The 27,672-nt window shown below is 39.0% G+C and overlaps 4 protein-coding genes across 4 annotated transcripts; all 4 read left to right on the top strand.

Moving 5' to 3' along the window:
• Nucleotides 1-11,021: 11,021 nt before the first annotated feature.
• On the top strand, nucleotides 11,022-11,571 carry GCK72_017637 (uncharacterized protein; the record flags this gene model as incomplete). Its single annotated transcript, XM_003112646.2, has 3 exons — nucleotides 11,022-11,214; nucleotides 11,259-11,386; nucleotides 11,434-11,571. The coding sequence occupies 3 exons, from the start codon at nucleotides 11,022-11,024 to the stop codon at nucleotides 11,569-11,571; spliced, it is 459 nt and encodes a 152-aa protein (XP_003112694.2).
• Nucleotides 11,572-12,620: 1,049 nt separating this feature from the next.
• Nucleotides 12,621-13,176, top strand: GCK72_017636 (uncharacterized protein; the record flags this gene model as incomplete). The annotated part of the gene is made up of 3 exons (XM_003112709.2): nucleotides 12,621-12,816; nucleotides 12,867-12,994; nucleotides 13,039-13,176. The coding sequence occupies 3 exons, from the start codon at nucleotides 12,621-12,623 to the stop codon at nucleotides 13,174-13,176; spliced, it is 462 nt and encodes a 153-aa protein (XP_003112757.2).
• Nucleotides 13,177-13,406: 230 nt separating this feature from the next.
• GCK72_017635 (uncharacterized protein) lies at nucleotides 13,407-13,884 on the top strand (the record flags this gene model as incomplete). The annotated part of the gene is made up of 2 exons (XM_003112506.2): nucleotides 13,407-13,569; nucleotides 13,619-13,884. 2 exons carry the CDS (start codon nucleotides 13,407-13,409, stop codon nucleotides 13,882-13,884), a joined length of 429 nt encoding a protein of 142 aa, XP_003112554.1.
• Nucleotides 13,885-23,089: 9,205 nt separating this feature from the next.
• Nucleotides 23,090-27,255, top strand: GCK72_017634 (uncharacterized protein; the record flags this gene model as incomplete). The annotated part of the gene is made up of 13 exons (XM_053732180.1): nucleotides 23,090-23,155; nucleotides 23,208-23,291; nucleotides 23,341-23,407; nucleotides 23,640-23,854; nucleotides 24,176-24,600; nucleotides 24,653-24,802; nucleotides 24,851-24,997; nucleotides 25,043-25,268; nucleotides 25,594-25,813; nucleotides 25,858-25,968; nucleotides 26,026-26,135; nucleotides 26,186-26,476; nucleotides 27,034-27,255. 13 exons carry the CDS (start codon nucleotides 23,090-23,092, stop codon nucleotides 27,253-27,255), a joined length of 2,334 nt encoding a protein of 777 aa, XP_053581093.1.
• Between the last annotated feature and the right edge of the window lie 417 nt (nucleotides 27,256-27,672).

The raw sequence follows: 27,672 nt of genomic DNA, 5'->3' as shown, positions 1-27,672 counted from the left end.
GAAGGAATAGACTGAAGCAAATAAGAGAAAAGTGAAGTTTTATCAGAAATTAAGCAAAATTACAAGATGATGATGAAGAGAACTGTAAAAATGGGTCACAAAGAACATGGTATGGAGAACGATTTACGGAAGTAAGTCATAGTTTTTGGAAATGGAAAACATGTGGAGTTATAGTTTGAATGGTAAGTAAAATGGGCGTACACCGTAGTACAAAAGAAATAAATAAGAAAAATGGAAAGATAAGCAGTCATTGGAATAGAAAACAATTGATCCCTTCTATTAGCATCCTTTCACTTTGACATTGTCCGGACACTCGCAGACGGCACCGTTTTGTCCTGGTAGGCAGAGATGTTGACATCCACCGTTGTCTTCTGAGCATGGAGTAGCTGGACCGACACAAGTTTTTGGCACTGCGAGAATTCCAAACACTTTTCCAGAACCACCGAGAGAGATTTGGAAGCTACGGTATCCTTCACCATAGATTCCGACCGAGTGGATGCGGTTGCTGAAATATGGAATGTAAGTTCTGGGCACCATTTCTGGATAAGCTAACTCACTCTTTCCAATCAGTCCAATAGAACTTCTGCTCTTCGTCATGAGTCAATCCGAACGGATATTGAAGGCTGCTGAACACAGTTCGGCGGTTGGCTCCATTGAATTGGACACACGAGAGACGATGATTTCCAGCGTCCACCCAGCAGAGTTCGCGTCGGTTTGGAAGAATAGTGAGACCATTTGGAAGATGGACGTCTTCGTTCAAGAATACTCTGTTGTTCTTTCCATCCATATCAACTCGACCAATGTATGGATTCTCACGATGCCAATCCGAATAATAAAGATGACGGCCGTAGAGATCAAGAACCACAGAACGTGGATTAACGAGTCCCTCAGTAACCAAAGACTTCTTGAACTTTCCATTGAGAGAAGCAACTCCAATCTCATCATTCATCGAATCCGCGTAATAAACATTTCTCGATGACCAATCAACTGCTATTCCTTCCGGACTACTCAACTCCTTTTGCATGAACGATTTGTGCTCAGTTCCATTCATAGAAGCGGTGCGGATCGAGTGTCCCGACATGTCACTCCACACGATTTTCTCATTTTTACAATCAAAATCAATGCCAACTGGGATATGATGTGGGATAACAATCAATTGTTTTCCGTACTCGTCGGGGTTTGTTGAGCGTTCGAATATGGCCATTCCACGGGCGACTAGAAGCTTGTCGCTTCTAGTAGAGGAGTCCGCTGAAAACTCTCACCGTTAAACTATGTCATTGACTTTTGGTAACCCAAGTAAAACCCAAGTAAAACCCAAAAAAGCTAACAAAAAGGTGTTTTGTACGTATGTGTGTGCGTAGGGAAAGAATACCAACAAAGGTAGTGAAAGACAAACACAATGATTTTAGAAACCTGATAAATATGATAAAAAGAAGGAATGTTTTCAGATCGAGGATTCTTGTAGACCTCGATCTGATTTCCATTGAGAAAAAGTATGCTGAAATCGTATTTTCTTCGGAGAAATTAGAGAATTAAACTCACGAGAACAAGTCTTTCCATCTCCATGATACCCATAATGACAGTTACAGACATAGTGACCAGCTTCTCCAGGGACACAATCAGCATTTGTGTCACAGAGAGAACGATCATCAAGGCAGGAGCTCATTGAGACACACATGTATCCATTTCCATTGAAACCTGCATTACATTTGCATTGATAACCACCACTTGTTGGGTTCTGAGCGCAGTAAGCATTGACAGAGCAGTTGTTGCAGCGTGGGGTATCTGAAATAATTTGTTATTGAAAAATCCTTTTTGATTTTTTGTTTTACCCATGACTTCACATGACTTGTATCCATCTCCAGAAGATCCTGGCTTACAGATACATTCATACGAGTTGGTATCGTGGTGCATCACACATTGTGCGTTTGCGTGGCAGATTCTTGGTTCCAAATTACAATTTGTCGCTGGTGCATACGGTACACAGTTTACACCATCTCCCTTGAATCCTTCCACACATCGACATGCATGAGCAGTCAAGATCTCATCATAGGTACAGTGAGCATTTTGATGGCAGGCTGATGGATTTGATGGGTTACATTGATCAGCTCCACGACAATTTAAGAATCCATCCCCACGGAATCCTGGGAGGCATTGACAGATGTATTCTCCAGCTCCGTTTTCATCAATAACACAATGACCGTTGATGTGACATTCGGATGATTCAACGCATGTTTTCGGTTGAGCAGGAACCATGTTTGGTTTAGCAAGAGGGACACAATTGTAACCGTCTCCAACGAATGCAGCATAACATTCACATCGGTATTGTCTAAACATAAAATGTTGAGGAATAGAGTGTCAAAGCATCGAGACTTACCTGTTAAAGTCATCATAAACACATTGAGCATCTGGTCCACAATTTGGATTACATGAAGCAGTTGATTGAACTGCTGGTTGGCTTGGTAATTGAGGGACTGAAAGGGGGAGAAGTGGGAAGGGAAAAGAACAATAGGGATAACTAACCAGCTGGTGAGAGAGCTGAGATAGCAAGCTGAGATTGCATGCAATATTTTCCATCGCCAGTATATCCAGACTGGCAGACACATCGGAATGTGGCTCCAGTGGATGTTCGCTCATAGACACAGTCAGCGAATTCAGAACAATCTCTTGTGACGTCACAACCCTGCTCGGATGCTATAAAGGGAAAAAGCATAGAAAGGGAAGGGATGGGAGATAGTGGTGGGTGAAAGGGAGTTCTTTGAAGCTATCGTAGTTTACCTGAAGCGGAAGATCCTGGAAGTGTACAGTCGACTCCGTTTCCAACGTAAGGCTCAGTGCAAGCACATTGGTAATAGCCGAGTGAATGATGATAAGCACAGCTTCCGTGTTCGGAACATTCATCGTGAGAGCGACACACTTTTCCTACAAAAGTGAGAACTGGGTATATGAAAAAAAGGTTTCCACATACCAAGTGATCCAGTTTGTTGTTGTTGCTCATGTCGGTTATGAGATGAGTGAGCATGATGGTCAACGAGAAGACTCTCACATGTGACACCGTTTCCATTGAAACCTGCTTTGCAGACACATTCAGACTGAAAATCGAAAGAATTCTTTCATATTCTTTTTGAACGTCAACTCACCCCTCCACTTGGCTCAGGCATACATTCAGCATTCACATCACAAACATAATTTCCACACGCTTGTCCTCTGTTCTGTGGGATATTGGCGTTGTGTTTTGGCTTGTTTTCATCTGGTGGCCCACAATGGTTGACTCCATCTCCAACATACCATCCACGACACTTGCATCTTCCTGTTGGATGCTCTGAAGTGAACACACATTCTCCCCATTGATGACATTGATTGTGAGCAGTGCAGAGTCCTTCAGATGTTGCTCCGACTCCTGGATTCTGCTGTTGTTGTTGTTGTTGTTCGTGATGAGCTGCGTGATGCTCTCGGATACAAGATCTTCCATCTCCTTGATATCCTGGGAGACATTGACAACTGAAGGATCCTGGTCGATTGGTACATTTTGCATGTTGGTCACAGTTATGATCTCCTCGTTGACATTCATCAAGATCCTGACAGATCCATCCGATATGAGAAGATGCGTCGTGAGCTGCTTGGTATCCAGGTTCACATTCACAACGGTATGCTGGTTCGACAACTCGGCACTTCATGTTCGGAAGGGTGCATTGATGTCTTCCAGGCGCACAAACTGAATCAGTGCTGATGGATTCTTGTTGACTTGGAATCTCGATGGGCCGTTCGGAAGCAAGTTGAGATTGTCCGTGTTGACGACGATCGAAGTGTCCTCCAGATGGAGCAGCGGCAGGTGCAGAGCCAACAGATCGAGTGGCAAAGTTCTTAGCTCCATATCGAACTACTCCTTCATCAGCATTATAGACGACATTGATTCGTTTCACATGAAGTTTCATGGAGTGGTCGCGATCGAACTGAAATTCAATTGGTTTTTGTTTTTTTTTGTTTAAATTTTAGATAAGTACCTCCTTGAACGGACACTCTTCGAAAGTGATCTGTTGTTCAACATTCATTCTGTATGTTTGAGTGTTTCCTCCATCTCTGACGACAACATCAAACGCAGCTCTAGCAGTGAGGTATCCTAAAAAATTACAGTCAATCTCAGATCGTCAAACTCTATTTTGAAAGTATAAAGTGCTTTTGAATAAGTGACAAATGTAGTATCGAACAAAAGTCAACAAAAGATAGCTGAAACTAAACAATAAGCAGTGTAAGTCAACACAAAACTCTCATCACCTATTCCTTCAACTTGTCTGTATTTATCTGAAATTCTCTCATTTTCTCCAATCATCTAATCCACTCACCTCTTCTTTCTCTCACATACTCTTCCTCATAATCTGGGAAGATCACTTCGGATCCTGGTGCAATATCAGGAAGAGTTCCCGACACGAACAAATGAGATTTGAAGTAATCATGGATATTTCTTCCCGAGAATTCTTGTTTGATAGTCACATAGTTGTTTTGTCCGACATGGATAGCCACTGTTCTGTTAAAGAGACCACCAGTCAATTGGAATCCATTGTAAACGTTTGGAGACTGAACATCAGCAAACAACCATCCCATAACTCCTCCCACAGAGTAAAGGAAGAGAAGTGGGTGTCCAAGATCAGATGGGATTTTTGATACAGCTGTGTGAACATTTCCATCAGTAGAAGTGGCGAAGGTGTGAAGTTCAGTTTTGTCGATTTGAATTCTGTTGATGACTCCTTCGAAGCTTCCAGAAATTCTTTGTGGCTCTCCCTTTGGCAGACATTCCTTTCCGTTACCGTAGTATCCAGTGTCACATCCACAACAGAAGCCGCCTTCCAGGTCTTGGCAGACTGAGTTGGCGTGGCAGGACTTTTCGTCACGTTGGGAGCATGACATCTCTGAAAGCCAGTTCAAATTTTATAACCTTTGAGTTTAGTATTTAAAATATTTGAAAAGTTCAGTACATAAAATTGTTGTCAGTTTATAAAATTTTCAGTTTCTACTTACTTGCTGCAGCGCTTCCGGAATGTTGTTGTTGCTGCTGGTGCTGGTGCTGATGATGCTGATGATGTTGCTGGTGCTGCTCTCTAGCCGGCTCCTGATATCTCGTACCATCAACCTGCTCATCATCTTCATCATCTTCCAAAGTATTCTCCAACTCTGGTTTCGGTTCTTGTGGAGCTGGTGGAGCATTCGGTCTCTCTGCACAAATGCATCTCTCACACCCTCTCTCGTCTCTCAAAGTTCTGCACTCTGCTGGGCAATTGTCAACAAACTTGTCCTTTGGACAGTCGGCGGCTGAAAACGAAATTTTGTTTAAGGATTCATCTCTTCTGAACTCAGATAGAAAACTCACGCTGCTCTCCATCATACTCCTGATCGTAGTTGTTGTAGTCATATTCTTCAGGCCCCTCTTCTTTTGGATCTTCAATATCTTTGTTGTTGATTCGGAAGATGAAAGAATTTCCGAATTGATTGTTGGACAAAGCAGCGAGTTCCTTCACATCTGGTCCACCCGAGTTCACGTTTGTCTGCATTTTTTTCAAAGAATGAACGAATCCTGTTTGTGCATAATATCCCATTGAAGAAGACCATGGAAGAAGACCGTAGTGATAGATGGCATATGTGGAGATTCCATCAGATACAATACCAAGCTGAAAATTTGTGATTTTTACTAACTATTCCAAAAACCAAAACCTGAAGTCATTAATGAATTTTGAGCTACCAACAGATTCTCCAAAACACAAAACTCCTTACCTGGAAACTGGCCCGCCCATCTCTCTCCGCATTCTGAATCTCACTCCACGTGACCACAATAGCTTGAAGTCCATGGAACTCTATCGCATCAGCGAACACGTCTTTCACATCCTGAGTCATTTTTGCCAATAGTCCATGATCATCAGAAGTAACTCTATAATCAATGATTCCATCAGCTATCGGAGCATAGTAAACTGCAATGACAGGTGTCTTGATCTCCATTAATCCTCCGTGTTTCTCCGGAACTGGTTTTCCAAGTCCAACGATTCCATTATGAGACAAGAAGATTTCATCGACAGAGATTTCCATGAATACCAGAGGGATTTTCAGCGTGATTGCGCTTTGATCCATCGAATATTCTAGTCTCTGAAATGCTTTAGTTGTAAATTCATTTTTTGAACTCAGAAATTCCTACCGTATCTCCAGCCGGCTGTCCGAAAGGGTAGAATTCAGCGGTCGCATTCTTTTTCTCTTCCTCCGTCGGTTCCTCACATTTCGCTTCAATCAGAAGTGAGAGTAACACTAATATCAGCAATTTTTTGTGTTTCATGTCACCTAAAATATCAAAAATATGAAATTTTCCGAAAAACAAGGATGTATAAACACGACAAAAGAATGTAATTGAGTGGACAGAAGAGAAGGGCATCGAAATCTTCCACTCGAATGAGTCTACCCTATCCAAGGTTGTACAAAAGAGGAAGAAATAACGAAACAAACAACAAATATGAATGGGAAAAAAACGCAACATTTATATGTACATTAGAGTGAAAATTTGACAACCCAACCCTTCATAGTGTTCCCAAGAGACGAAGGTAAACTCGGTTTGATTGAATAATCGAGAAAAAACCGAGACGAGATACTGTAAGAATTGGAGAGTGTGGAGAGAAAAAAGGGAAAGTTCTCTAAGAATTGGGTATGTGCACTGATAAGGAAAGAAGATGATACTGGTGATAAGACGGCGGTTTAGGAGAAAAATCTTCTGGAATTATGACAGGAAAACAGAGTGTTTTGTAAATAAGGCAAAGGTTGTTCATGCTTGAATTAAGGTGTAAGTCTGGGTGGGCGTGGTCAGAATGTTCAAGAAACGGAGAGGTTGAAAATCATATTTATATTTTGAAATGTGGAAAGTTAGTGGAAGCTATTATACATGATTCAAGAAAATACTAACAAGAAAATGAATGCACTATAAGTATTCTCAGAATGGATTGAAGATGAAGACGGGGGTCCAGAGGATGGTTATGGCGAGAATTCTGAAACTGCCTAAAAACTAAAATAGTAAGAATTCTAAACATTTTCTCAGTTTTTGTGGTGCCAAAATGAGCTCAAATAGATAACTGATTATATGGAAGTGCCAGGTTTTTAGGAGCTACAACATTTTTGGAAACCTCATTCTTTTAGCTCCCCTACCGTTTCAATGTCTTCTAAAAGATGACAACTCAAACTCAGAAATTCTAGGTTCAAAATGTCCCTCCTCGAATTCAAAAGTTCTTAACACATCATATTTCAAATCTACTTGACCCAAAAAGTTGTGGTTATTGGTCACTTTTTAGTGGGTTTTTAATAGTCAACCTTGAAGAATCTTCACCTACTGTTTCAATAACGGGGATGATGGAGACAGGAGGCCTTTATGATGATGATTCAATGTTGCACACAAGAGAGACAAGAGTGGGAACGAAGAAGAGGAAAGAGGTTTACGATTCATTTTCTTCAGATGACACACACCGGCTGGTAGGAAAGAAGGGACGAATAGGAGGAGAAGAAGTGAACGATACTAAAATGCCAAAGCGATGAAATGCGAGATGATCGGCCGCATCTGTGCAGCAAAAAAGAAGGAAATCGAACGCTTTGTGAGAGCAGACACAGGGGTCACCACCAACTTTTTTTCCGAGAAATGCGAGAAGAACGCCTGCGGTGCAGGTGTCGTTTGTACGCGGAGCTATCCGATGGGCGTGTCTCTCGATTGACACCGTCGAGACGGAGGGAAAGAAGAAGCAAGAAGATAGTGATGAGTAGATTGTGATTGAAAGGAGGAAAAGAAAAAGAAGAGAACTGGCAATAAGAAAAAGAGAGGGATGTTTTGAGAAATGAGGATGTTCAAAATCGGGAAATGGTAGAATTACAGTAACTCTTTATATCGGTCTGGCGCGCCAATGGCGCTTTCAAGATTATTACCATTCGTACATGAATTTTCCGCCGAGCATGTCTAGTTTCCCACTGTTTATACAATATGGCTTTAGTAGATTCATGTATAATATCACAAGTAGGTCATAACTTTTATAATAAGAAACTAGGAAATTACAGTTTTCACTGTAGATTTTTGTAGAAGCTCTGATATACCTACTGTCGCCAAAAACTCAGGATGTCTTCACTAAAAGATTAAACATAATTTTGGAAAAAATCTAGGCAGTTCAGATAATTTTAAGCCAGCAAGTATATTAAAGGCATCTCACTGTAGCAGTCCTCATAGAAATAGAGAAAACTCATTGAAAACTGAGACGAATTTCCTCAACCGCCGATTGCGTGACGCCTTACGATTACATCTGAGAATTCAATCGAACAAGGAGCTATAAAAAGGAGTGAACTGAACCCAAATGACCTCTCTCCGCCCCTTTTCTTCCCTCAATTCAAAACAGGTGGTTACACGAGATGATACCAAAGACACGATGAATAGACCCAGCTGCAATTTCAACTGGTACCAACGACAGCTGTCATTTCGAAAAGTGCACTTTTTTGTTCCTTTTTCGGTTATCAACAATTCATCAAAAAAAGAGGAAAGTGGCCGGTTCGATGTGAAGTGCATTCATTTTGGAGTGCGGGCGCCTCAAACCAAATGAATCGTAAAACTTTTTATATCTCTTCTTCTTCTGCTCATCTTCCTCCATAAGCTGTTTCTTGGTGGAAAAAGAAGAAAAAGAAGACGTTGGAGCACGATAACTGTGTAATAATCGGTAGGGAAGGGTCACATTTCTTCTCGCCCGCGCGGCTTCTCTTTGGGCAAAGTGACAAGAGGTATTCGAGAATTGAGATGATTGATTTACTGGTGAATGGCATATGACCGGTGGAGCAACTTCTTCGTTGTTGGGCTCAAGAGTGGGAAGTTACGACAAAAAATGTTTTATTGTAACATGAAAATTTAGAAGGAAATACATAAGAATTCTGAATCTGGATAACAACGAAGAAAAAACAAAAAATGGAACATCAATTTGTTTATTTCAGAATTAGAAAGAAATCAAGAAATTCGAAGTATTTTGTTATTTTTTGTTATTTTTTCCAAGATTGGTCGATGAATGGAATCTGAAAAACACACTGACGAGCAGGAAGTTTCGGAAAAGAAAACGATAGAAGTTTTGGCTCTGTTCCAAAATCGGAGGCCCATAAAAAAAAATCGGAGGCCCGTAAAAAAATCGGAGGCCCATGGCAGAATCGGAGGCCCATAAAAAAATAAGAGGCCCATGGTAGATAGAGAATGTCATCGTTTGTAAATGACGAAAAACTCCCTTATAAGCATCTGAAGTAGTGCAGAAGTCTGAAAACCACGTGGTAACTACATGATGCGCAAAGCTGATTTTTTTTTCATTCATTGCTAATTATAACAGATATTTTTTAACACATTTATTTACCCGAAGAAAGTGACATATTTATGTGAATAATTGTTAAAGGAAAAAAATGGGAAGCAACTATCCGCCTTTGCCAGTTTGTATTAGGTTGAGTCATAAGTTTCTTTCTTTTTTGAGATGATTTTTGACACGCAATTTCTCGAAGGCTAATAGCTCACATAATGAGCAATATAATTGATTAGTACTTATAACTTGTTGTGATTCTACCTGTGACTTGACGTCCGTCATCTGTCTAATCTCAGCCGTAGACAAGTCAAAATACTTGAGGAACCCTTTTTTGGTACGATTCTTCGACTCCATTTTTTTCCTAGAAAATATTGACGAGGATGTGTGAGCTATTCAGAATTAAAATAAACAAAAACAATTGTGTATAAAAAACTAATAAAGATATTTGAACTAAACAACGGGGGTTTAATGCGGCTCTTTGAAGAAAGGTGAGCATAATCAATTTAGAGATGTGCGAGTATTTTTAATTTTTCTTTAACGCTAGATAAGGAAATCAGTGGAATTGTTTATTATTAAATAGAGTAGACATTGATGTTTCTAAATTTACTCTGTTTTGGATATTCACACCATTTGTCTTTTTTCGCAAGAAGCCCGAAGTCAACATCATCAAATTCACGTGATTTTTGAGTTTGATAAAGTCTGCTGCACGTACTTCTGAATCAATCTACAAGATCTTCAATTATTCACATAAATATGTCACTTTCTTCGGGTAAATGAATGTGTTAAAAAATATCTGTTATAATTAGCAATGAATGAAAAAAATCAGCTTTGCGCATCATGTAGTTACCACGTGGTTTTCAGACTTCTGCACTACTTCAGATGCTTATAAGGGAGTTTTTCATCATTTACAAACGATGACATTCTCTATCTACCATGGGCCTCCGATTCTGCCATGGGCCTCCGATTCTGCTACGGGCCTCTTATTTTTTTTATGGGTCTCCGATTCTGCCATGGGCCTCCGATTTTTTTACGGGCCTCCGATTCTGCCATGGGCCTCCGATTCTGCCATGGGCCTCCGATTTTTTTATGGGCCTCCGATTTTGGAACAGAGCCGAAGTTTTTTCGGTTGGCAAAAGAATGACCAAGTGGCTCATCTAGGTTGTGGCAACCTGATAGCAATATAATTTTTTGGAACTTCGAACGACTGCTGTGGGATCTGAGAACACATCGATACAATTATCCCAGTACCCCTATGAATCATTGGCCAGAATCAAATCTTGAAACTTTCTGAATATTTTCCCTCAAAAGCTTCAATCACTGTTTTTCTGTAAATAATCAGTTTTCAATTTGTGTCGAATTCCATTCCATTTCCAATTCAACTAAAAATTACTTTCCTATTTCAAATGAATCACACTAACTGACTCACCTACTTATGAAATATCTTAAGTTTGTCTGTTTGTCAATACTTTAGTGGGTCAACCACTCATCGAAATATATCAAAATGAGACCAAAATGTGAGAAAGTATTGTTACTTAGTGGCAATTCAGCTAACAAATAGCAAAAAATCATTTCAGAAGTGTAGAAAACTCCTAACAAATATTGACCTATTTACTAGTGGTTGCACATGTGAAAGCAAAGACAAATTGGTATTTAAGACGGGGTGATTTCAAAGAAAAACCATAGTTTGAAGTCATGGTCATAAGGTTAGCTCTCTTTTCTCTGCTAACTGTTTTTGTCAGTTCCCAAGAAGTCGCAGTAGACAATGTTGCTGCTAAGAATATTTTTGGAATCGGAAGAATGCAAGCAGTTGCAGTATCAGGAAGACTCATCTGTAATGGAAGACCTGCGGCAAACATCAAGCTGAAATTATATGAGAATGAAATCTGTAAGTAATAATATTTGAAACACTCGATTCAGTAAAAATTTCAGTATTTGATCGTCTGATGGAAGAAGGCAGAACTGACTCAAATGGTCAGTTCAGAGTATCTGGTAACAAAAGAGAAATCAGCCGAATTGATCCGAAACTGAATATCTATCACAAATGCAACTATAATGGGGTATGTTATATCCACTTTTGTAATAGTAAATGTATGTATGTTTTCAGCTCTGCTACAAGAAATTCACCATCAAGATTCCGAAAGACTATATCAACTCGGGAAGAGAAGCTGAAAGAACGTATGATATTGGAACCTTGAATTTGGCAAATCAATATCCAGGACAGTCGACGGATTGTTTGAACTAAATGTGTTTTACTTGAGATCGTTGTTTTTCACAGTATATTATTGTGATGTTCTGTAAATAAACAATTTTTCTAATTGTGTTTCCAAATAGACAGTCTTGTGCATCTTAACGGATCTTACTCAAAGTTACAGTAAAAACAGTGTTATAGCGTTACATTTTTCAACTGCCTCTCAAAGAATTGTTGTGGTTACAGAAACTCATTAAAGTTGGACGTTCTACTTGTTGATCTAGAAATTATGATGCACAGGTGCCGTTGTAATACAGTTTTTATGGTTAATCAGCACTACTATTAAGACTACCAAGATTTTAAACAGCTCTGAATGAATGGCTTGAGGAAAAACCTACTCAGAAATCGGCATTCCAGAAAAAATAGAATGTTCGCAAATCTTAATTGATGGAAATTTTCTTGAATTCAACTTAATGAGCGTTCGTAGATTCTCCGAAGCCGTTTTGGTATTTTGATCTAGCTGAATCACCCCGACACCCAATTTTCCACATACAAAGTTTGCACAGACCGATTCATGACGTGTTACTAACTTGGTCACTTGGTTGTTTAGCTGGTATTTTGCAAAATCGTATTTCGACTTCACCGTGTTCAATCAACGATCTATAGCTGTTTTTGCTCATTTATCCTTTTGATTTCTGATAAACACGTGTAACAGTTTTCACCTCCTGACGGTCCAACTTGAACCCTTACTCCGACCAAACTCAAAATAAAAACTGACATCAGTTTCCCAAGCTACATCAACTCCAACATTGTTTACTCAATCACAAAACACACTTTTAAAGAACATCTCAAAAAACTAATAAAAACGAATGGATCTGTTATGAAAGAGTGTCTCCCAAAATGAGTCAGATAGAAAAAAGTATACATTATTTGCAATTATCTCGTGTTGATCGACCAAAAAAAGACCAAAAGTCCGAGAATTACCTACAATAACTCACCGATGGGATCTCAAACAAAAAATCACTTTAAGAATTTGCTTTTCAATGTTGACTTATCAGGAATTGTATAAAAGAGTGCTGGAAAAAAACGTAGTTTGAATCGAAATGGTCACAATTTCTCTAGCAGTTTTTCTTTTCTTGTCTGGGACGATTTTGGCTCAGAATCTTGGTTCCAACGATGTTGTTGTGAAAAATCTTCTGGGAATCGGAAGTACTCAATCCGTGGCTGTATCTGGAAGACTCATTTGTAATGGAAGGCCAGCTGCGAATATCAAGCTGAAATTATATGAGAATGAGATTAGTGAGTTTTCTGAATCCTTTTTTCCTATACATTTATAAAAACCTTTGTAGTGTTCGATCGTCTCATTGAAGAAGGCCGTACCGATGGAAATGGACAGTTCAGAGTGACAGGGTCGAAAAGAGAAATCACAACGATTGATCCGAAATTAAATGTTTATCACAAATGCAATTATAACGGGGTAACCTCCCTATTGACTGTTCCGATTTAATTACTTTTTTGTAGCTTTGCGACCAAAAATTCACAATTCACATTCCCAAAGACTTTGTTACTTCCGGGAATCAAGCGTCTCGAACTTTTGACATTGGCACTTTAAATCTGGCAAACAATTTCCCAGGTCAATCTACAGACTGTATCAATTGAGACGGGACAAGAAGCAAATAAGGAACCAAAATAGTTCAGCGACAAAACGCGACACAAAATATGATTGTATTTGAGAATGTTACATATGAAAAAATAAATGGTTTATCGTACTTGTGCCAATAGTAAATGAACAAATACAACCCCTTTTCTCCTTCATTTCGTGCTCTTGGCAAATAAAACTTTTTCACTATAAATAACAGAGGAAGCCACCCGTTTTACAGACTCAAACCATGTCTTCCTCTACATATTTCTTCTTGCTTTTCGCCCTTATTTCCTCTACTTCTGCCCTTTTGGGTATCGGAAGAACCCAATCTGTTGCGGTTTCCGGTAGACTCATTTGTAATGGACAACCAGCTTCTGGAGTCAAGCTGAAGCTGTACGAGAAGGAATCAAGTAAGTTATATTTATATAATATTTGGGAATTTATGAACAATTGTTTCAGCATTCGATGTTCTTCTCGAAGAAGCCACTTCTGACTCCAACGGACAATTCCGTCTCTCTGGATCCAAAACTGAAATCTCCACCATCGACCCCAAATTGAACATCTATCACAAATGCAACTACAATGGTCTCTGCTACAAAAAGATCGGAATCACGATTCCAGACAACTACGTTTCATCAGGAAAGACTCCCGGAAAGACATACGATATCGGAACATTGAACTTGGCCAACCAATACTCTGGACAAACGACGGATTGTCTTAACTAGGCGCTATGAAAATGAGGTCCGATGTATTGTAAATACCTGAATAAATCTTTTTCGCATTTAATTTTTGTATTTTGATGTTGGAGATAGTGACTCATAAGATAGAAAAATGGGGAAAGGCACGGAACTCTCTGTTCAACTGATCAATGATCGAACAGTAGAAACATACAATTCAAAATAAACAAGTCAACATGCTTCATCGAGCATTCTGGAGTAGGACTTGGTTGTTTCTCTTTCTCAATTTTCTCTGGGCGTCCTGTAGCCTAGAATCTAGACTTGCGAACTGAGTCAGTCATATATTTGACTTTTGTACTTTCTGATCTATCAGAATCCAAACCACAGACTTTCTTTTATATTCTCAGGCCTGTAACTGACCCGATTCAAAGGTGATCAGAATCGGAAACGTCAGATTGAGAGTTGGTACAAAACATGACTGCCACAAAGTATATTCGCATGAATGGTTATCAAGTAAGTTAGGCTGAGTCGGAACCATTCCGTGTTAGAACTTTCCGTTTTGAAGGAATTGAAATTTGTAAGGAACTGTTACAGAATTCTAGGTTTTGGTTGTAACTTCAAGCTCTGACTTGTATTAGGTTGATGCATAAGTTTCTCTCTTTTTTTTGGTAATTTTTGGTATGAAATTTCTAGAAGAAGACTAGTTCACATAATAAGAAATATAGTTGGTTAGTACCTATAACTCATTGTGATTATACCTGTGACTTGACGTCCACCATCCGCTTAATCTCAGCCGGAGGCACGTCAAAACACATAAGGAACCTTTTTTGGTACCATTTTTCGTCTTCATTTTTTTCCTAGAAAATGTTGAGAAGAATGGCTGAGCTATTCAGAAATAAAACAAGCAAGAAAAGTTAATCATAAAAAGGAAATAAAAGCATTCCAACTGAGCAACGATAGTTCAGTGCGGGTCCCTGACGAAAGGTTAGGGTAAGCAATTAAGGAGTGTGCGAGTGTTTTCGATATTTCTTTAACTGTAGATATGGAAATTGGTGGAAATGTTAATTATTGAGTAAAGAAGACATTGATGTTTTTAAAATTACTTTGTTTCCAATATTCACATCATTTGTCCTTTTTCGCAGGAAGCCCGAAGTCAGCATCATCAAAATCACGTGATTTTTGAGTTTGATGAGGCCTACTGCTCCTACCTCTAAAGCAATCTACTAGATATTTTGCACATTTTTAGGTCAATGTATGTACTATTGATTACTTACAACAAAATAATTCAGACTGATTTGTGAGCGTTGAGAAGAGACCTAGACTCCACTCAGGTCTAGCACACAAAATTGCTCAAAAGCGCAAAAATCATAAGAAGTTTATCAGCCAAGTTTTTCCACTTAATTTGATGGCTTTGTCATAAACTTTTTTATGGCATAATTTCCTCATGTTATCCTCTAACTTTTACAAGATTTTTGGTATAAATGTTATCTCAAATATTTCTGTAATCTGTTTGAACCCAGCTGAACCATGGTTTCTCGTTGCTATTAATCGTGTTATCACAACTTTTTTGTTTTCAACATTCTGACTGAAAACTAAAATGTGATAACAAGATCAAGTCTTGTTCTAATAATTGAGTTTAATTTCTTATGAAGATCTCATCATTTCGACACCAATGCGACAAAAATCGAAAAACTTTCCAAAAGAGGCATTTGGTTGGCGATCAAAAAAGCCATCGTTTTCACGAGCGGATTGTCTAGGCACCAACTTGAAACATGATGTGTTAGCCACTAAAGAGGTCATAAAAATGCAAAAAAGTTTGGGTTGAAAAACAACCTCATCGCTTAGAGACAGGGTATCAAAGTCACACCTTTAAAAATGAAAGAAACTTATGCATCAACCTAATAACAGTTACTTTCAGAACCAAAGTTGACTTATAGCAATTTCGAAGGAAGGTGCGTATGTTAGTAAATATATCTGCATCATCTAGTTACTTCCGTACAGTATCTGTCAATAAGAATTCTCAAAATCCTAACAAATCAACTACTAATACTTCCCCTTCCAGTTCATTACCACAAAAAGGCGAGAAAAATAAAAATGCAAAATCGTGTCAAAAATCCTCTTCCATTTTTTTCCCATGGGGTTCAGTTGTCGAAAGCGTCCTCTTATTCTTCTTCTTCTTCTTCCCAGTTTTTTCCTCTCTCTTATTCCTTCCTGCAATTCTTTTCTCTTTCCGTTTACTAGTTGTACGACACACCAATTCGTGCCACCTGGCTATACTCTTATTTCCAGTCGTCTGCCACCACAAAACCACCAATAATAATTCGTCGTTTTGCGGAAGAGAATGGAAGAGAGAGGTCGTGTAAACTTGATTGCATTCTCATTTTCCAAAATTTCCCCCTTGTTCCGGATATCTTATAATGGGCATGCATTTTTCCCTATGCAAATTCTCTCTCTTTCCTTCCTTCTCCTCATCTCATTTTCGTGTTAATCGGTAGCGACAGAAGGCCTAGACGCAGAACTTTTCGTCGGCATAGGAACTGCTGAACGAGACAAAAAAAGGAATTCCCGAAGTGCGCGGCGTTTTCGAAGACTCTCGGGGGCTCATTGTCCCTTATTCTCGTATTGTTGGGTCGAGCACAGAGGGCTCTCTCGTATAGTTGCTCCCGATGATGAATGTTTTCATGAGATTCTTCTTCGTCTTCCCCTTTTTCTTCTTTAGAAAAACGAAACTTTTGAGTTGCTCTTCTCAGTGTGTTCTGTGTTGGTGGTTTACATTTTTCCGCATGTTTATTTTGTTTCTACTCAAATGGCACGCATTGGCCAAAGTTTAGCGTAACGAATCTTTGGCTTCATTGACATTTTTAGTATCTACACTGTTCTGTGATGCCTGCTTCTTTGATCTAGGCTGATTTCTAGACGAAGCTCTCTAATTTTTAACAGGTTTCTAGTGATGCCTTGGGACGTCATCTGTCTCTAATACATCTGTGAACTTTCAACTTGGGTCAGGTTTCTCCCTCAACCAGAGCACTCGAGGGTGTCAATGTTGTTGCGGTTATTGACAAACATGTTTTGTTTACTTCTATTCAAAACATGTCAACAATGGAAACATTGTTCTATGTGCATAGGCTCGTATATACTCTGAACTAACTTGGGTTCTACTCGCGAGCAGTACAGATTACATTTCGCCCTAGACGCCCCTTTTTGACCGTACTGTTTAGAACTTTGCTGAGTTTCTCAGATTTAAAAAAAAATTCCGAACAAAATCTATTTTCCACGAGCATCATTGTGTCAGATTGTATATATATGGCTCGAAAATGTTAAATGATCTTTAAGAAGTTTTATCAGACAGTTATGAATCTTATAACTGTTTTAATAGCCTTTGAAATGCATTTTTATGTCTGGCGGCCCCCTCTCTAAAACTGATAAACCATCCAGAAGCTATAAACTACAAAATTATGCTTCCATATCTGCTGAATACAGTTAAACGAGATTTGAAGCATTTCAGCTCACCGTAACCCATAGATGCCTTCTTGAAACCCTGGAATCGAGATGTGGGCTCCAGTGGATCAGAATTTAAAATCGACAGATGATATCTTTATATCCTTACCATAACACCCCACTTAATACAAATATATTACGCAACGAAACATACGATAACCATCATAAGAAGATCAACGGATTAGATTAATTAAAGAATAACCCACCTGCTCTCTCTCTCTTTCTTAATTATTTCTATGTATTCTCCCCCATCAGCTTATTGGTAACGGGCCTCGTTTCTTTTTATGTTCAAAAGCAGTGCACATTCGTGACGAAAGTCCTTTTTCTTTTTTCTCTCTCCGGATGCCTAACACAATTTCCGGACAGTCGGTCTCAATGGGTCGCTTGATTGAGAGAAAGTGTATGTGAATGCGGGGGGTTTTCGAAGGGGGTCTTCTATTCTCTTTTCCCTTTTTATCTCCTCCTGTCGCGTTCAAAAACCTACTTCTTCTTTCTTTTCTCGCTTTCACTATTCGATTTTCAAAACCAGATTTTTAACAAGCCTTCACACTGAATCGTATGTATCGATGGGTTTCCATTCATCATTCCATTCTTTTCACACCTCTTTAAAGTGTTTATGCATATGAACACCTCAGTTGTTATTTTCTTTTTCTTTCATACTTCTATGTCTTTTTTCCGTAAAATTTCTCTGAAAGAAAGATATGAATAGCTGAAAATGAAGAGGAAATAGGAAATCTGCAAAACAAATTGGGAAACGAAAAGCGGATTATCCAATCACTTCCTTCTAAAAGTATTATATTTGCAGAGTGATTTTTAGTGTTTCAAATAGGAAAATGGACAGAAAATCCATTCAAACACAACAAGACAAAATAAAAGAATCTTAAATTTTGTGTCTATTGGATTTAGTGCGTTTGAGACATTGCTTCCTGCTGCTAGAAGAAAACGAAAGAAGACAAAATCATTGTGTATTCTCTCTGGGGAAAATGTGTTCCTAGTCTGTGTGAGAGATGAGTTCACCCCAGAAACTCACACACTATTTTGCAAACTTTCTCTCTGGTTTTGCTTTTGCCTGAGGGAGAAAAAAAGAAGAACGCAATCCGATATGTTCAAGTTTTTTGTGAAACGAAACGAAAAAGTGATCGAGGATTTTCGGTATTTTGACGTTGAACTCTTCTTCTTTTTCTCCTTTTTCTCTTTTCTTTTTGTTTTGAACGTTTAATTTTTGACTATAGTGAAGTTGGAGTTAGAGACGGAGAGAGTGCAGAGAAGCTAGACTGTCTGACTTCTCTCTGCTCTCTCACTTCTACTTCGCATGTGTCATCTTCAAACTCCCATATTTCGAAAACTATTGCAGTTATCAAAACGGAGTCAACTGCAAAATAAAGGTAGAGTCCTCTTCAATATTGTTGTAGTCGACAACTTTTTGATAGTTCTTATAGTTTTTGAGATACGCGTCTTCGAAGATAGGCAACCGGAAACTAGAGAGCTTGAGAGTGCCAAGACGGTAGAGTCTCTCCCTAAACTTTTTATATTTATTTACTTGACAACTACAAGGATTCAAATCTGGGTGAGAACCTAGACCAGTACGGGAAAACAGAACGTTCTGTTTTCGCAAAACATGTTGATTTCTGCTCCAACCAGGCGTAAAACTCCCAACCATAATGATAGTAATAAGAGGAAATGCAAGTAAACAATGCACAAATTCAATAAACAAAAAACAGAAAAGTTGAACTAAAATAAAATTTTAAAGCAGTTTTCAGAGGAGACAGGTGGAGTCTAAGTTTGGTTTTCTTTGGTTCTACTGCTGAGTTTTTTCCAAATTATAAGGTGTTTTCCGACCTATAATCCGACCTGCGAATAATTTCACCTGATTGTCGCCGCGCGGTGCGGGAGAGAGTTTCCGGAAACAAGCTTAACGACAATCGAACTAGCTCTTACTCTTTGCCTGCTCCCCGCACGGGAGTACGCTCTCGACCTCTATGTCTCTGGCAATTTGTACCTGTGTGCACTCCCTGCCAACCTCTCTCTCAATATCACGTTATCCGTCGATTGTATCGCCATTTGACTGCTAGGAGTCACCAACTCCAACTCGTTCTTTTTTTTCTGCCCCCTCGACGAGTCATTGAACTGAACCCGCACACGCGATATCTCGCTTGATTTTGATTTCTATATTTTATATATCTTTCTTTTGTTCCAATCTGTTCTACCTGAAGGATTTCAAATACTATTAAAATTACCGTTTCTCCATAAAAAAAGAATTCTGAATAACCGTACCTTGCTACAGTAATCCCACAGTTCCTTTTCGACGTTTTTATGTATGTTTTAGTATTAGAAATTCACATTTATATGTATGCCCAGAAGCAGAAACGACGAAATTCAAGAAGCGTGAAGGCGTCTCTCGATGAAACGAAACCCAATATGTTCTGGCGACTCAACTCTCCGCCCCGGCTGTCACTTTAATTGCTCCGCTCTCTCTTTCTCAGTCCCGCATACATATAAGTGTCCTGACGTGTCATCGTCTTCTGCTTCTTCCATTCCCCCTAATCCGTTAGTGTAATCCTTCCACTTCTTCCAAAAATGACGATGCTCCGTCCCCAGTTTTTGACGACGAGCTGCACTTTTTCCATGCATTTCATCTCGTTTTTCAAATATTTGATACCCTTGCAGCCACAGTCGTTCATCTAAAAGAAAGGAAGCCTATTCGTTTCTCATTTCTCTCTTTTTTTCGGTGAAAAATTGACCTTTTGGTGCAATGGTGCCGTTTCTCTTCTCCCAAAAAGTTCAATTTGATCAGAAGGGATTTCCGGGAGGAGCATTTAAAATGCTCTTTTAATTTTTTGGTTTTTCATTCCATTCAAATGTAATCCTTTTCGGAAAGTGCCTAGCAAAAAAGGCATTGGGCCGGTTTTCAAAAATAGATTCGATGAGCTTAAACCTGTCTGAAAACAGTTGATCAGAGGTCAATTTTTGTAGAAATAGATCTCCCTGAGAGCTGAATTTTCGTAATTATGAGAAGTGAAGAAGCATATTCATTATATTTTGGAACAATTCCAAGAGAGCGAGATTACAAAAACTGTCCTTAGCTCATAGAAACATTAGAAAAATTTATAATTTTCGAGCTTTTTTCAAAACTGGTAACCAATGCCCTTGGCTCACCGAGAACATCTTCTTATAACTGAAAATCTTTTTTTCAAAAAACAAAAAAAAATCTTCCCAATGATCTTCCATATCCCTGTATTTTTCCTCGAACTTGATATAGAAAAACAGCCATATCATTTCAATATTTGAATATTCAACACGAAGCAAGGTGTGGTTTTTTCTCTTTATTTACTCACAAACACTACTCTTCCACTTTCTTTTCCTTCCAACCAAGAAAAACGTACTTCTAGAATATTCTCGGTATTGAAAGAAAAAATCATCTGGATTCTAATATTATATTTTTGGTTCCGCTATCCCACCTGATCTGAAAAATCTCTCTCTCAAGGAAAACAAGGTTGTCAATTGTGATAAATGCATCTGCTTGATTCCTACTCCTTGTTGTCTTATTTTAACTCTGAAAATTGCTTTTTCCTCTACTTCGTCTTCTTCTAATCCCTGCGCCTCTATAATCCCCCCGTTTCTTTTCATTTCGCAACCTTCAACTTGCCTCCTTTCCCTTTTTCTTTTCCCCATCTCATTTCCGAGTCCATTGGTCCTTTATCTGCTGATTATAATGTCCTTCTCGATCGGGTTCCGCTCTCAATTATCCCGCCCGTGTTCCTCGTGTTCATTCACGGACGAATAGCCATCCCCTGGTCCCTCTTAATGTACTTTACACCCCTCGATTCTCTCCAACTTTTATGCACTATCTTCTCCCTTCTTTTGGTTCATATTCAAACAAAACCCGTGGAGAATGAGGGTCCGCCACTACCACTCATTTTCCAAGTCTTCTCTCCTGCCCGCCGTGTGTCTCTATGTCTCCATCTCCATTTACTTTACCACTGTTATTTATTCATGGTCACCCAACAAACAAAACGTCCTGGTCCTTTTCTACTTACTTCGCATACGAAGCTTCATCATCACCATCATCTTCATCAAAAACCACCACCTCTTACATTTTTATTTTTAGCCCCCTCCCTCCCCTTCAGATATCCTTTCCAGTTATTGCACCTAGTACATCCACTATATTTCATCTTTTCATCATTTTAGTCCTTTCCATCCGGTGTGTGTGTGTGTGTGTGCCACGTCAATCAGTTGGCTAAGGACCGCGGGAAAGCAGAAGGCAGCAAGTTGGTGGTGCGGCTCACGGGAGCTTCAAGACATTCAGTGTCAGCTGTTCATGGATCTGCGGGCACTTCTATCTTCTCGATGCCTCTCGACCGGGGGCCCCTATCGATTTCGTTTTTATATTTATTTCGTTGTTCACTCTTCCAAAACTCCCCCGACATTCCGAAAAGCAACAAGAAAATCTTTGGGTGATGATAGGATAGGAACATGTGTTTTCGAAAATCAATTTTTGATGCCGTTCGGATATTTCTTGCTGAAATGGTGTTTGATCCTAACTATAAAGCAGTTTACCTGGGGACTAAATCTTTCTGTATGCTTGATCGATTTAGCAGTAACATAGTTTTCTGTAAAGTAACCCCTGGATCCTTTTATCGTTCCTGCTACGTATCATTTCTAAATAGTAATACTTGAACCAGGAGACGCAGATAAGTCACACAGCCTCGCTTCTCTGAGCTCTCTAAAACTTTCAAATTGATCTCTGAAAAGTTCATATCTCCAAAACTTGCAAAACTATCTAAAAGTTGTCAATTACAAAAATGAAGATTCAGGTCCAACCTAGATGATTCAGAAAATGTTTTTAAATTTCAATAACCGATGACCTCGTAGCATGCCTTCGAAGTCGTCAATTTTCCATAGAACCACATTAAAACTGATTGTTCATTTTCAGAAAATACACTCTGATCTTCAGAACTAATAGTACTTATTTTAAACGTTTTCTGTACGGTAAAGTTATATAACTTTCTCGAAAGTAATCAGCTGTTCTCCCGAAAACCTAAACTGAATGTTTTTAACAGTACTGTATGCAAAACTATGACTAAATTATGACTAACAACACACCAGTCATCCGTTCTCTTTTCACTTCTCTCTGTTACTTTTTATCATTTATCAAAAACCCACCGACCTCTCTGGAAATGAAGAATCGCCAAAACTTGACAAATGGAGCACATGGTGGCCGCCATTTACCCGACCCGAAACTGAAAAATGCGTTTTTAAATGGGAAGTAGTCGTAGTAGGTGACACGTCCGTGGCGATGGCGAGACGAGATTTATGAGCCCCATCGGAGGAGGGCCTCTTCAAAGTGGGCCCTCCTTGAAGATTGGCGGGCTTGATACTTTTCTCGACTGGTCATTTTTGGAAAGGACCTCCTCCTCGTCGTCTCTTTTTGTCCGTCCAACACCATGTCTTCTATCTCCCAACCATTTTGGAGCATATATTTGGTGCATTTGTCACTCTTCCCCGCCTTGCCATCTCGCCGCAGCGCCTTCTTCCCTCCAAGCTTCATCTTCCTTCCTTCTTCTGGCGCCCATCTGTTTTCCATTCGACTTTTCCCTTCTTCTTCTACTCCTCCTACTTCAAAATATGCCATTCTCATCAACCACTTCCCCCCATTCGTTTTTCTTTTTGGCGCCCGATAGCCATTTCATCGTTCAAAGATTCTTTCTCCACTTTTATTTCAATATGTTGTTTTTTTTCTTTCAGAGATGAAATAATGACATCATCATCAGAAGGAGAGATTCTTCAAGTTGGACAGGTCATCAGAGAACGATGGAAAATAGTGAGTCGTCTAGCAATGATTACTGTAGTTTTAATTTGAACCTTTTTTTCAGAAAGCGAAGATCGGTGGCGGTGGATTTGGAGAGATCTACGAGGCAACAGATGTTCAGAATCATCATGAACGGGTAGCAATAAAAGTGAGTCTTTTGTATCTACAGTACCCAGAAAATCCTCTGAAATTTCCAGGTCGAATCTAGCAAAGCGACAAAACAAGTGCTCAAAATGGAGGTCGCAGTTCTTCGACGACTTCAAGGTTTGTCTTCTGTTTATGACGCATTTTTTTTTCGCTATTTTTTTCTAGACTTTCTTTTTCGAGCTGTCATCAAAAATCTAATTACGGCTGTCTAGTTGAAAGAGATGATGCTGAAAAGACGAAAAAAGTTGAAAGAAGATTCTTAAAAAACAGAAAGATCATCCCGAACTTCTGAAATTGTTCAAAACAAAAGATCATGAAAACGAAAGAATTCAAATTTAAATTATTCCAGGCAAAAAACACGCGTGTAAATTCTACGGGTGCGGACGAAACGACAAATTCAATTACTTGGTGATGAGTCTGCAAGGCAAAAATCTGGCGGATTTGAGACGAGAAGCGCCGAAACAGTGTTTTAATTTAAGTACGGCCGTTCGAGTTGGATTACAGATTCTTAATGGAATTCGGGAAATTCATTCGATCGGATTCCTGCATAGAGATGTGAAGCCAGTGAGTTTTTTTTTTGACGGTCTCAAAAATTGAATGGATTATTTCGAATTTGGAACAGTTCTAGATGAAAAGATATACGAAACTGGTGATTAAAAGTTTCCTGGTTATCTGAAAATAATAAAAAAAGGTCTGAATACATTTTAAATTATCTTTTGTGACATTCTGGGGCTGGAAGCATCAGTTCATGTTCTAGTATTTGACAGTAATAAAGAAAAAATACTTTTAAGCTCATAGCTCCATGATTTTTTATCGATTGCTCCTATTTTGAATTCGAAAAATCAGATATTTTTTCTCCTTATTTCATCCTCGAACCAATTTCAGTCCAACTTCGCAATGGGTCGAACATCTCAAACGATGCGAAACGTGTACATGTTAGATTTCGGTCTCGCTCGTCAATATCTAAACGCAAAAGGCGAAATCAGAAGTCCTCGAAGCGCGGCTGGATTCCGTGGAACTGTTCGATACGCAGCAGTAACTGCACATAAAAATAAAGAAATGGGACGACAGGATGACCTGTGGTCCCTTTTTTATATGCTAACCGAGTTTCTGCAAGGACAATTACCATGGAGAAAGATCAAAGATAAGGATGAAGTTGGAAAAATGAAGGAGGAAGCAGATTTGAATGTTCTTTTGGAGGATTGTCCGAATGAATTACATCTATTTGCGGCACATTTGAGAACTCTTGGATATGCAGATACTCCGGATTATGGTTACTTGGAATCTCTTCTGAATAAAATTGTAAAAGAGTGAGTTTTACTTTTTGGAAGTTTTGGACCCCATACACATTCTATTTTTCAGTAATGACATCAGTTGGGAAGAACCGTACGACTGGGAATTGGGTTACGATAACATGGCGACACGACAAAAACAACAAACAAATGGGAATATATCAGCTCGATTGAAGTCCCATACGACAGCAGTTATCAGAGATCAACGAAATGAAAACAGGTACATATTTACTAGTTTTTTTCTAGTTCCTCATCTATTGATATTCAGAGCCCTCGATACACAAGCACCGATAACAATGGGAGAGGACGAAGACGAGCAGACGAATGGACAGATGGCAAATCTTGGGGCGGGGTTCGAAAGTACACACGAAAAAGCTGCGGAGAAACCAAAGTACAAAAGACACGAATTCCTAAAGTATGTTTCAGAAAAATCTGGACTGAATTAAACTTTTGACTTCAGACCTAAATATGGAACTGTAAATTTGGATGTAATTGATGCGGTGAATGCAAGATTTGCTGCTTGCGACGAAGAAAACTTCAGAGGAGGATCTGCAGATGTGGAAGCAAACTTCCAGTTGCCATCCTCGATTCTGAAACAACAACCACAAGTGGCTGAGTCGTCACTATCGATTAAGAGAGTAGCAGGACTACCAGTTGATAAAAATAGGAGTAATAAATCTATAACCGTGAGTATTTTGAGTGTTTGGGTCTTCGAATCCTTCAAAAATTGGGAAAAGTATACAAATCTGTTTAGTTTGAAACTGAACATTTTATGATAGCTCTTTTAGTTTATGAAAGAGACTGTACGGCGAAGAGCAAGAGAGTGCAGAGAAGCTAGAGTGTCTGATTTCTCTACGTCTCCATTCTCTTCAGCCCCCCAATCCGTAAAAATTAATTATCATCAAAACTCCAAAAAAAGCTGGAAGCTACGAAAATCCAAATACAAAACCCTATAGGAATCCTCACCACAATTCCAGACGCCCCAATATATTCACGATTTTCCATTTTCAGCTATCCATTAACAACCGTTATAAATCTGGTGCAAAAACAAACAAGATCTCATCATTCGATAACACAAACGCTCAAATGGACGACAATTCAGCGAATAACGTGAGAACCGCTCAGACGATAATGAGCAAATGGCAAGGATCATTCGACGCAAGTTGTGAAGAAATGATGGATGGAGCGGATACGGAAGAGAAGGCTCATGGAAGACTCAATCCAGCATTTCGTATGTATCATCATGATAGTTTCATGAATAAGAAGAAATTTCAGCTGTACCCAAAGCATCACTACTCTCAACGCCAAGATCAATGGATTCGAATACATCACCCGGTGGAAACTCACCATCGTCACCGATGAATCCAAGAGCATCTCCTATTCAACGTAAGTTTTTTCTTGAAACCATATTCAAAGTTACCTATTTCGATTTGTTTTCTTCAGAAAGAAGATTATCTCGATCTGAAAAAGACCGGAATGGAATGCATCGGACTGCAAGCTGTGGAGCACCACAGTCCAACAGTATCATCAGTCATTTCAAGGGATTGATTAATGTAAGTATTCCCCGCTTTTCAATTCCATGTTCCTCAATAAAAATTTCCAGTCTTTCAACAATCTCGGTGTGGGGAGTCGGTTATCAAGGACAACATCAATAGACGAGACAGCGAATCGGCAGAATTCTGCACCACCACCACTATCTCAACACCAGCAAATCAACAACTACCGAAACGATGATAACAGTTATGGAATGAGGCATTCGACGTCGATGGGAGTCCAGAATAGTCAGAATACGCAGAGGATCAGTGCAACATTCAATGCATTCGAATCACCGGAAGAACGGGAACGAAGAAGAGAACGAAGGATGAGGAGAAGGAGTGTGGAGAGCAATGGAAGAGTGAGTTTTTACTTTGAAATTGTTGGAAAAACGGAAAATAAAAGGGAATTGAAACTAGAACCAGAAACAAAAATTATGAGAAAAAGTAAGAGTCAAAGTTTATAGAAGTCTGAATTTGACAAGAATTTCATTCAGAATTCCTTAGGTTGTGGTCGCTGATCATTTAGTAATTTCGATTACTGATAATTACGGTGCGGGCAAAATTTTTTGATTTAATTGACTCTTATATGATTCAGAATGAGGAAAATTGACTTGGAGAAAACTGCCCGTGTAAGGATGGATTGGTGTATTAACTGGAGCCTTTCCGAACTGCTCCGAATATGATTCTGCAATAAAAATTGAGTTTTTGAAGTTTAGAATCTTAATCTTTTTAACCCAAAGATAATTCTGAGTACTATCCGTTTTAATCTGGGTAATATTTTACTAAAAAAAATACGAAATATCTTACTTTTTCAAAAAATTAAATCGTAGAACTAAAAGTATCACACAAATAATTCATTCACCAGCCATTTCCAAATTCTAGAATCCCAAAAACCCATCACATTTCCTATTTATAGGTCGAGCTGGAAACGCCACCTCCATCAGTTCGATCTCCGGTCGTCGTCAACAAATCATCTGTCGTTCATGCACCATCAAACTCTCCTCCTGTCAAAATTCGTGATAACGGAATCGACGAAGAATTCCGAATTCCTCTTGAAGAGAACAACAAACCACTACTTTTCTACAAAAGAAAGCGATATCAATTTCTGAATTTCCCGAGAACTTCTTCGAAATCATAGCCATAACCAGGTCTCTTTTCCACCCTTTTTCTTCCCATTCTTTCCTGTCCCTGTCTAATTTCCACCACTTTCTCTCTCATCTTGTCAACCACACGTTTATGACATTTTCTAGTCGAAACCTATTTTCTTGTCCTCAAAAAACCAGCACTTTTTTGCCTCATTGTATACCAATTATTGATTAATTCTATGGTATCTGACACTCTTTCTTTCTTTTGTGTGCCATTCGGTTACGGTAATTTGCAATAAATTTTAATTTTCTTCCTTCTCAGAATGGAAATAAAATCATCCTGCACCAACTTCTTCTATTCAGGTGTTTTATAATTGAGAGCCGGAAAGAAAAATGCAGAGAAACTGAATGTATTATTCATCAATCTCGCATCCTGCTTTTTCCTCTTTTTGTCGAAAAATTTTCCAGTC

The sequence above is a fragment of the Caenorhabditis remanei genome, chromosome V (assembly GCF_010183535.1).
Source record: "Caenorhabditis remanei strain PX506 chromosome V, whole genome shotgun sequence".
NCBI classification, from domain to species: domain Eukaryota; kingdom Metazoa; phylum Nematoda; class Chromadorea; order Rhabditida; family Rhabditidae; genus Caenorhabditis; species Caenorhabditis remanei.
The sequence above is the reverse complement of the archived record's forward strand: the minus strand, read 5'-3'. Positions and strand labels throughout refer to the sequence as shown.